Source organism: Fragaria vesca, linkage group LG7 (genome assembly GCF_000184155.1).
Source record: "Fragaria vesca subsp. vesca linkage group LG7, FraVesHawaii_1.0, whole genome shotgun sequence".
In the NCBI taxonomy this organism is placed as follows: domain Eukaryota; kingdom Viridiplantae; phylum Streptophyta; class Magnoliopsida; order Rosales; family Rosaceae; genus Fragaria; species Fragaria vesca.
The window spans coordinates 12,301,348-12,312,123 of record NC_020497.1 but is presented as its reverse complement, the minus strand read 5'-3'; the positions used below and the strand labels follow the sequence as shown (position 1 = coordinate 12,312,123).

The following is a 10,776-nucleotide window of genomic DNA, read 5'->3' as shown; positions in this document are numbered from 1 at the left end:
AAAATTCAACTGGATTCGACAACGTTAAGGGCTCGATCGAAACGGTCAACTCTAATCGAAAATAAGAAAACTACATTTTGAAGCCCTAAACGGACTCGGATGGCCAAAAAAGCCTACACATCATGGCATAAGCCATGAGTTTGACTCGTAGCACCGTTACGCTTTCGGAAAGGTATCACAATAGTCAATCAGACACCAAATGCCAAATCTGCAGCATAGTGAATAATAAGGGTAAGTCAACTATCGGCACTGAGACTTTACCGGAATACTGTGATTTTTCAACCGTAGACGTATTTCACCATTCTGGTCATATCTTATTTCACGACTTTTTTGCGTTTGAAGGTTCTACGTATAGTTTTTTTTTCTCAAATGAGTTGTTGTCTATATCTGCAAATATAAGGCACTTTAGCCGATGAAATTATATTTTTTCGTCGGCTAACATTTTAAAAATTTCGTCGGCTAAAGTTTAAAAATTTCGTCGGCTAAAGTTTAAAAATTTCGTCGGCTAAACTTTTAAAAATTTCGTCGGCTAAACTTTTAAAATTTCGTCGGCTAAAGTTCACAGACTATAGCCGACGAAAAAAATTATTCAGCCGATAGCCGACGAAAATTTTAAATTAGCCGACGAAAAAAAATTCGTCGGCTAAAGTCCACTTTAGCCGATGAAAAAAAATTCGTCGGCTGGTTTTTTTATTTTCGTCGGCTAAAGCCTTTCTTCTGGTAGTGGACTATTTTAGCCCTTAAAGTGAGTTATGAAGTCAAAATTAGAAATCAGCATGTAATGATGTAGCATGTAAAGCTAATGAGATGACATGTCAAGCTGCATGTGCCACATCATATGGTATTTTAATTTTATATAAAATTTTTGTGTCTCTGGCATCTCTCTACAGTAAAACCTCTATAAATGAATAACGTTGGAACTATAGAAAATTATTACTTTAGAGGAGTTGTTATATTGTCAATAAATGAATAATTTATTCATTTATCGATAAATGAATATTATTACTTTATACAGGGTATTGTTGTAAGAGTTTCCTTAATTTGTCAAGAGCTTCTTTAAATTTTTCATAATACATGGAAAAAACAAAGGACCATTGTTGGCTCAAAAATCGTCTCGGCCATGTGTTAATGGGCCGACGGCTTCTTTGGGCTATACGTGTCCTTCTGGCTTGGTGACGTATACGATGGCATGCCAACTCGCTGCCAGGATGCCAAGCGAGATTTTGTTCTGATTTGTAGGTGTTGCGCTGCCCTGACTTCTGATCAGTCGACTACTGCCCTGACTTCTTATTAGTCGATTGTCCGTTGACCTGACTTCGATCTCGGCCGCAGGATTCTCTATGCCTTGGGTGCAAGGACTTTAACATGGATCAGCTTACTAACCGATCTCGGTGCTGTGTGACTAGGTGAATGTTGTGCTGGTGAAGGTGATGCGAATAAACGTACAGGAATGTAAAGTGCGACAAACAAAATGCAAGAAACTTAAAGAAAACGTGAAGAACAGGATTGTAAATGGCAAGTATGAAAACAACGATAAAGTAGATCGGGGAAAAGATAGACAAGTACCAGTAAAGTAAATCGATAAGATAAACACGAAAGGATTGGTAATTGTGCAAAGCTGAGAAGCTGAATTGTATTAAAAAAAAAGGTGTAATCGCTAGAGCGTTTGGTCGAGGACCTCTAACAAAGAATCCTATGACCCTTTTTATAGTGATATAGATAAAAAAAAAGGATTTGATCCCAACTTTAATTGGATATTGATTACAAATAATTCAAAGATCGAAATCGTAGTAACGGCGACTCCGGCAATAACATGCTTTAAAACATATTCAATCTGATTGCAACATGTTTGGTAACAGTTCTTGATTGCGCTCTTTTATTTCATAATCTCTGTCAATGCCATTCGATCCTCAATCAAAGACAAACTTTAAATTTGAAAGAAGGATGGCTGCGATGACGCATATAACATTCCTTTTCCTTTCTTGGCCGCTATAATTCGTGAATAGATGCGGCTCAATAATAGCCGCGATCAATCGTCTGTGGCTGCGGTCATCTGTTACAATAACTCGTGAATAGCCACAGCTCAATAATAACCACGATCAATCGTTAGTAACCGCGGTCAATAAGTAAAACCACGTTGTTACGCTGCGGCTCAAGAGGATAAGTCACGATGCTTACTCTTTAATGGTCACAATCATTGGTGGACCACGATCATCGCCGTGATTTACTCTGATCGATAAGATAAACACAAAAGGATTGGTAATTGTGCAAAGCTTAGAAGCTGAATTGTATTAAAAAAAAGGTGTAACCGCTAGAGCGTTTGGTCGAGGACCTAGAAAGGATCCTATGACCCTTTTTATAGTGATATAGATAAAGAAACGATTTGATCCCAACTTTAATTGGATATTGATTACAAATAATTCAAAGATCGAAATCGTAGTAACAGCGACTCCGGCGATAGCATGCTTTAAAACACATTCAATCTGATTGCAACATGTTTGGTAACAGTTCTTGATTGTGCTCTTTTTTGTCATAATCTCCGTCAATGCCATTTTTAGATCCTCAATCAACGACAAACTTTAAATTTGAAAGAAGGATGGCTGCGATGACGCATATGACATTCCTTTTCCTTTCTTGGCCGCTATAATTCGTGAATAGACGCGGCTCAATAATAGCCGCGATAAATTGTCTGTGGCCGCTGTCATCTGTTACAGTAACTCGTGAATAGCCACGGCTCAATAATAGCCACGATCAATCGTCAGTAACCGCGGTCAATAAGTAAAACCACGTTGTTATGCTGCGGCTCAAGAGGATGAGTCACGATGCTCACTCTTTAATGATCATTGGTGGACCACGGTCATCGCCGTCATTTACTCTGCCACGTGGATCTTGCCAAATACTGGTTCAAACAACCATATATGGATACTTTGAAAATAACTAAAATGAGAAATTAAAATTGTTATAAGTTTCCTTAATTTGTATTATAAACCTTATTTAATTTTTTTATGTATTTTATCAATTATTAATATTTTATGTGATATTTTTAATTAATTAATTAATCAATTATTACTTTATATATTCCTTGGGACCTAAAGAGATTCTAAAAAAATTATTATCTTATGCATTTAGCGAGAAACCTAGTAATATACACTGGTTCCGAGTTGAGATCGGAGAAAATTATTAATCTATCGAACATTCATTTATCAAGGTTTTACTGTACGTAAGATGTGTTGTTCGGGAGTAGGTGCTCAGATTAACAATAATGGAAGTACAGTTACATAACGACCAGGCTTGTAAAAGACACTGTCTAGTCCCCGCCTAGGCTTTAGGCTGCAACAAGCTGTCTCGCTTTTTTTCTCGGCCTTTGTGCTAGGCTTTGGGCAATTAAGTGGCCACCTAAACACCGCCTAGCCCACCTAGACGCCACCTAGCCTGCCTAGGCTACTAAACTCTCCGGTTAATTTGTTTTCTTTTTGAGGTGGGATTGATATTGTAGGGAGCATGAGAGTATAAAAGTGAATAATGTGTTTAGAATTAGAAATGTATAACGAAGTTATGTTGAATTTTGGATAAATTTATCCTATAAATATAAATGGGTCTCACAAGATTTATGTTGAATAATTTATCCAAATTTAACTGTTTTCAAGTATTTGAGCATATAAAAAATATATTTTTAATTAATAGATCTTTTAAAAGACAAATCGCCTAGTTCCCGCCTAGGCTGTCCAGGCTCTAGGTTGTGGATTACCGCCCGCCTACCGCCTAATGCCTTTTAGAACATTGATAACGACCCAAGTCGATGCTAATTTCACAGTAATTTCATTCCTGTCAACTTGAGCTCTGTTACATTGTACTTGGTAAGTTGTGATGCAGAAGCGATGCTATTTTTGTTGTGAAGACTGTAAGATACATAAATTCTATATAAAAAGAAATGACAAGGGAGAACAAGAATTCCTCAAAGCCTAAAAAATTTCAAAACAATACATCAAATTTAATTACGTATGGATTCTCCACAATTTAGAAATGTGCAGTTGTTCTATGAAATCTGGGTTAGAAATGTGCATTTTAGTTTGCCCACCTCAATGTCCACCTTCAAAGTCCTTAATGTTACATGCCTCTACATTTTGTTCTTATATGCCTGAAAGTGTTGGCTTATTATACCAATTTCTGGTTGTGGTTGAGATTCCTTTGGCAATGGGAGCTCTAACTTTGCATTAGAAATAAAAAATAGAAAGTGGCAAGCCGCCTTTCTTTACAGAAAACCCGTGTAACCAGTTTAGGTGGCTTCATCATCAGTACGTATATCTCTACTCAGAGAGAGTCTTAGGTGCGGCTAACGCACCACGTGTCCTGTGCGAAGCTTCTTCTTCCTTTACGGTGGAGGCGGCGGCGGGGGTTGCAGGTTTGAGGCGGCGGCTGGGCAGAGGGAAAGAAGATCGGAGAAAGGAAGAAGATCCGCCGGAGAAAGGAGGAAGAAGAAGAAGAAGACAGGTGTAGAAAAAAAAAAAAAACGTGTCAAAGGGTGAAAGGGTGATTGGGTGCGCATGTGCCAGGTGATGCTGTTTTACCTAAGAATTTCTCCTCTCTACTCATTGAATCTAGTCCTATATAGAAACTCACTGCCATAATCAAGTCAAAGAAGAACAGCTTAATCTCTCTCTTTCTTTATGTCTCACCTAGCCTCTTTCATTCATACATTCATCCCAGAAGCGCTACAGGGAGCAGTTTGTAGTTATAGGCAAATGGAATTGTCATTTATCATAGCATTGTCCATTGTTTTGTTGAGCATAGCTTCATCATGTGCATGGAGGGTGCTGAACTGGGTGTGGTTAAAACCAAAGAAGCTAGAAAAATGTCTAAGGCAGCAAGGTCTTGCCGGAAATTCGTACCGCGTTTTGATTGGAGATGTCAAGGAGAGCTTCAGAGTGATGAAGGAAGCATGTTCAAAACCCATGAACCTCTCCGATGATGCAGCCCCGCGTGTCCTGCCATTTCTTCATCAAACCATTACCAAACATGGTACGTGCCATTTCTTCACATGCTCCTTCCTCGCATAGAGTACAATAAACTAGGCAATGGAACTGGATTAGCCGGCCGTCTCTGTTTTCTCTGTTTGCTGATATGATTAGGCAATAAACTAGAGGTTGGAACTAGGCAATAAACTAGTCATCTATGTACTAAATTACTGGGTAGACAGAATCATAGAGGTTAATTATGTTTTCTTATCTACAAAGCATCACCATTTCTGAAAAGCTTACCGAAGGATATAATAGAGGATTAGAGGAAATGGCTAAGAGAAGAGCAAAACAGAAATCCAGACACATAACAAATAATCTACTCACTGCTCCTTTCCAGATGGAAGATATGGAAGAATGGCTAATTTGTTTAGTGATTGATTACTGAGATGTTGTGGTACAATCACTATGGATTTGATACTGGTCTTTGACTATTTTTTATATTTTATTATGTTTTACTTGTTGGCATATATACTTTTATCAACTGGATTGGCCAGTAATTGAACCTGTTTGAACAAATATAGATCACCCACTAGTTAGAGTTCAAACCTACGAGAGAAAAGAATGGCAGTAAAGAACCAAGAGGAACTTGGTGAAAGATTTACATACATCGTCTCTGTCTCATAACTGTTTTTTGAGAGGCTGAATGTGAGTGAAACTGTATAGAATACTTGGTTACATCATGGATTTTTGTCCCAAGGTCTCGATCTGTTTCACCTTCTCGTGTTATGTCATGCATGTTTCCCTTTGCTGTAGTAGATCATGACATGCAAAGGAATTAGCATTACCTGGAGATTCTGGTGTCATCTTAAAGCTAGAACATTCAACCTAAAAAACCATTGCAAATGGGTGGACTGGTTTAGAAATTTATTCATTGTTATGTTAGGCATAAGCTTAAATAGCTAGTATGACATGCTTGATAGGCTAGATATTCATATTTCCTAAGCAGTAAAGCAGCACAAGCATCAAGACCTGATTCAATAGTAATTGTTTAGTGTTCATTCATTTTATCTTGTCAGGATCAAGCCATGCTCATGTTGGCTGGTTAATTTTAAACCTATGGAAAGGGGAGGGGGTGACTCCTTAATTTTCTTTTCCATACAAAAAATTTGTCATCTCACTACTACAAGCTTTAATTTATTAAATGGTACTGGATGCCTTGTGTACCTCTAATTCTAATTAAGCGCAAAAAAAAAAAAAAAAATTAGCAGGTAAGAATTCTTTCACATGGTTTGGTACTACACCAAGGGTGACCATCATGAACCCAGACTATTTGAATGAAATATTGACCAAATATGATGATTTTCGGAGACCACATACTGCTCCAGTTGTCAAGTTGCTATCATACGGTCTTGCAAACCTCGAGGGAGAAAAATGGGTTAAGCAGAGGAAGATTATTAACCCAGCGTTCCATATCGAGAAGCTAAAGGTATTATCAGCACTTGTCATTTAATTAATTGAAACTCTAGCTAATATTCATATTTGTTGTCAGCCTAAAGACATTAAGCCGATGTTTCTTTTTTTTTTTTTTTTTTTTGATTGAGCATTAAGATGTCTTATACCTAGCTATGAGGCTTATTTCAGATGTTTAATGTCAATAGTTCTAATAGACTCATTTCTTTGTGTTAGAATATGTTGCCAGCAATTTACCAAAGCTGCACTGATATGATTACCAAATGGGAGATCATGGTGTCCAAGGAGGGGTCATGTGAATTGGATATTTGGCCTTTTCTTCAAAATTTGTCAGGAGATGTGATTTCTAGGACAGCATTTGGTAGTAGTTATGAGGAAGGGAGAACAATTTTCGAACTCCAGAAAGAACAAACAGAACTTTTGATTAAAGCCTTATTCAGTGCTTACATTCCCGGATTCAGGTAATCAAATCTATATCAACTGTAGCTAACTGAATCAGATTCTTTTTTTCCTACAGTCCAACTAGATCGATTTGGCATGTGGAAAATTTCTACACTATAAAATAAGACAATTTTCTTCTTTGATCCAATTCTGTAAACAAAGTAAAATGTCAATGAGATAGTTTGATACATCCGATTCTTTTGCTTTAATTTGTTTCAGATAGTTTGATCTGTATCAAGGTCCCAGTGTTAGGTACCTAAATAGAATATTAAGTCAGCTAATATGACGATGTAAATTTTTGTTTGTAGATTTCTGCCAACTAAGTTGAATAGGAGGATGAAGGCAATAAGTAAAGAAGTAGAAGCTACAATGAAGCGTATTATTAGTAATAAAGTAGAGGCAATAAGGGCAGGTGATGAAGATGCTAAGAATGACTTATTAGGGATACTTCTGGAATCCAATTGGAAAGAAATTCGACAGTATGGAGGCAACAAGAATCTCGGAATGAGCATTGAAGAGGTGATAGGAGAATGTAAGCTGTTTTACCTTGCTGGGGCTGAGACTACCTCAATCTTGCTTACTTGGACTATGATCTTACTCTGTAGATATCCAAATTGGCAGGCTCGTGCCAGACAAGAGGTTTTACAAGTATTTGGCAGCAACAAACCTGATTTTGATGGGCTCATTCACCTGAAAGTTGTAAGTGTAATTACAGAATATGCACTTCTTAACATTTCAGTATTAAGATTTAAGACTCAGACACTTATTTCCTAGTCCAGACCTATAGAATAATACCTTTGGTGCTAAAAATATGTTGAAAACTACCTCAATCTCAAAGCCATGTCGTTTTGACCACACACACTGTCAGCATACTAAGCATATGCAGAAGATCATATCTTGGTAGTTGATTGTCACCATATCTTTCACTTATGATTCATATACATGAAGGAAATGTGTTATGTAAGTGAAATGTTAACTCTGTTAGACATGTAATTCTGGATTTTATGAGACTAATGGATGACTGATCAACATGACACAGGTCACCATGATCATATATGAGGTTCTGAGGTTATATCCCCCAGTACCTATGATGACTCGAGCTGTTCAGAAGGAAACACAGCTCGGAAATTTATTACTCCCATCTGGAGTGCAGTTATCGTTACCAATTTTCCTCATTCAGCGAGACCAAACACTATGGGGTGAAGATGCAAATGAATTCAACCCACAGAGGTTTTCAGAAGGAATTTCAAAGGCAACGAAGGGTCAGGTTTCATATATCCCATTCGGATGGGGTCCTCGAATATGCATCGGACAAAACTTTGGTTTGATGGAAGCAAAAATGGCGTTGTCCTTGATGTTACATAGCTTCACATTTGAGCTTTCCCCGTCCTATATTCATGGTCCAATGACTATTATAACGACTCAACCACAATATGGTGCACATATTATCTTGCATAAACGGTAACTGCATTGCTGTGTAAGATAAAGTTCATTTTGTTGCCATGTATTAAGAAAGTTGCATGTTACAAACAGCTATATACTGATGATTATATATGTCATTAGTGTTGTAAATAGTTATTACTTAGTGGGCATTCTTGTAATTAGCCGACTAGGGTTGTTATTGTAATTTACATCATGGCCTCATCTCTATATAAGAGATGGTTCCCTACTCAATAATACACACATATTCTCTCATTTTCTTGGTTGTTTCTCTCCTTTCTCAATCTATTCTTTTTGTTTTATAACACGTTATCAGCACGAATAGTTCTAACATTATCTTGTTTTATGTTGCATGTGAAGCTTAAAAGCAAAGGATGATCTTTCAATTTGATTCATCGAATTCGCTCTACGTTGACATGGAAAGCTCTGAAATCGGTGGTCAACCATATGAGGATCATTATTTAACCAAGTTCTTGGATTGGCTAAGTAGCTCCACAAATGACCTTCACAGTTCTACACATAAAAGATGGAGATTATCCGTTCTGTAATGAGTAACGTTTTCTTATCTTAATTGTAATTCATATTTGCTAGCCTTGATTATATGATGAACAAATCACCATGAAGCATGAACCCATTGCCTTTGGTTGCATATTGAAAAATCTGCCTACGATGTGTGAACACCAAATTTATTTTATTAGTTTATTTGGTTGATACATATAGATCTCTAATATAAACTTGTTCATATTTTGTGAGTGATAACGGAGACATCGTAAATCACTGGAGCGGCCAATAGCCATTAGAATTAGTCATCTCCACCTGCCTAGTAGTGCAGACAAGAAGGCAAAATGGATCAACGCAAAAGTTTTGTCGCTCATGAGTAATGATATCTAAACTTTAATCCTCATGCATTCCGGAAGTAATGCTCATAACCATCATGGTAGTACCATTAATTTGGTAATTGGTAAGAAATGTTACAAGTATGGATTATCCATTATGCTCGAAGCATTTAATGTCATTTAGTAATACAAATGAATTAATATTGCTCTTAATGAGGTTTGAATAAAATCCGTTTAGAAATGTAACGTCATTTGAATAATGACGCATAACACTGATTATGTTATTTACGTATAAATTAACATATACGTTTTGTCAGTTACTGATTTGAATTGTGTCAAATTCAATGTCATTTAAGGGCATGTAATTAATGCCAGAAACATTTACCAAGTTATAACCCATACATTATGGTACAAGCATTATGGGCCAAATTATTGCACAATTTATTATTGCACAATTTATGATAGAAACGTTATGGTTACACCAATTTGAATAATGTCATTATAATTCATTATGCTAGATTATGCTAGAAGCATGAATTTTGGGTTTTAATTACGCGATTGTTACATAAACGTTATGTCAGAAGCATTTATCTAATTTAATACTTATGTGTAATGCTAGAAGCATTAATGAGATTTGAACTTATTGCATTTGGTACTTAACCGCTGCATAAATGATATTTATTTAGTAATTTATGCCATAAATTTAATGTCGGTTACCAAATTCAAATCATGTCAGTTTTGTTCAATTAATTCTCAATTATGTTATCGTTTAAATTGATAATTATTTTGAATATGTAATGACACATTAATGCCAGAAGCAATTGGTGATGCAAATAAGTTAGTTTTGCAAGTAACCGCTACGTTATTGACATTTATTGGTTCAGTAAATACCAATTTTATTGCATATACATTATGTTAATGAGAATTAAATTGTTTCCGTTATAATTTAATTTATTTCAGTTTCATATAATTACTTTCACATTAAGTTTGTCTGTTATGATTTAATAACATATATTGCACTGGTTTATGTTACATTGGTGAATATTAATGATGTTAAGTCAGAAGATTAAATCAAACATGAATATATATGAAATTGAGCCATAAGCTCAACGTAAGCTGCAAGGCTAGAACATAAGCTCGTCATGTGCCGCCTTAAGTCCATGACAATGATTATAACTCTTTTCAAACTAGGCTCACCCAGTTAGATGCAATGTCTAGGCAAGTACTTTTGAGGATGTGTACTTAAGTGAGCCTCGCTCCACCACCTCATCATGGCTTACCTGGTCGTATACAATTAGAGTTACCGAAAGGGTTAATTAATAACATTGCATTTCTTGGTAGACCATTCTTAGCCCAGTAGGCCTACTATCCCTCTACGGGACCTAGAAGCCTAGCATACCTCTCAGATTATGCCCCATAGGCTTGTAAAGTATGTAGAGGCTAGGTTTATTTATTTCACTTTAATTATAGTCAATTCCTTCGGTCCAGCAGAATCAAACAAAAGGAAAATAATCTAATGACACTGGTTTTTCATACCTAGTCATTATGTATGTCTATAAGACTCTCCAAATACTTTCTCATAATGGTTGTTGTTAATATATTCACCATATTTAATGTGTAGTTAATTGCCA

The 10,776-nt window shown here is 36.3% G+C and overlaps 1 protein-coding gene across 1 annotated transcript; it reads left to right on the top strand.

Moving 5' to 3' along the window:
- The first annotated feature begins 4,387 nt into the window (after positions 1-4,387).
- On the top strand, positions 4,388-8,563 carry LOC101311035 (secologanin synthase-like). The gene is made up of 5 exons (XM_004307155.1): positions 4,388-5,019; positions 6,227-6,444; positions 6,645-6,889; positions 7,178-7,568; positions 7,909-8,563. Exons 1-5 carry the CDS (start codon positions 4,668-4,670, stop codon positions 8,332-8,334), a joined length of 1,632 nt encoding a protein of 543 aa, XP_004307203.1. The 5' UTR covers positions 4,388-4,667; the 3' UTR covers positions 8,335-8,563.
- Positions 8,564-10,776: the final 2,213 nt, after the last annotated feature.

Bases quoted from the DNA above. Each gene is read 5' to 3' on its own strand.
- LOC101311035 (XM_004307155.1), top strand. From the start codon at position 4,668: ATGTCTCACCTAGCCTCTTTCATTCATACATTCATCCCAGAAGCGCTA. The intron at 6,445-6,644 runs GTATTATCAGCA...TCTTTGTGTTAG, and splicing joins TCCATATCGAGAAGCTAAAG to AATATGTTGCCAGCAATTTA. The intron at 6,890-7,177 runs GTAATCAAATCT...TTTTGTTTGTAG, and splicing joins GCTTACATTCCCGGATTCAG to ATTTCTGCCAACTAAGTTGA.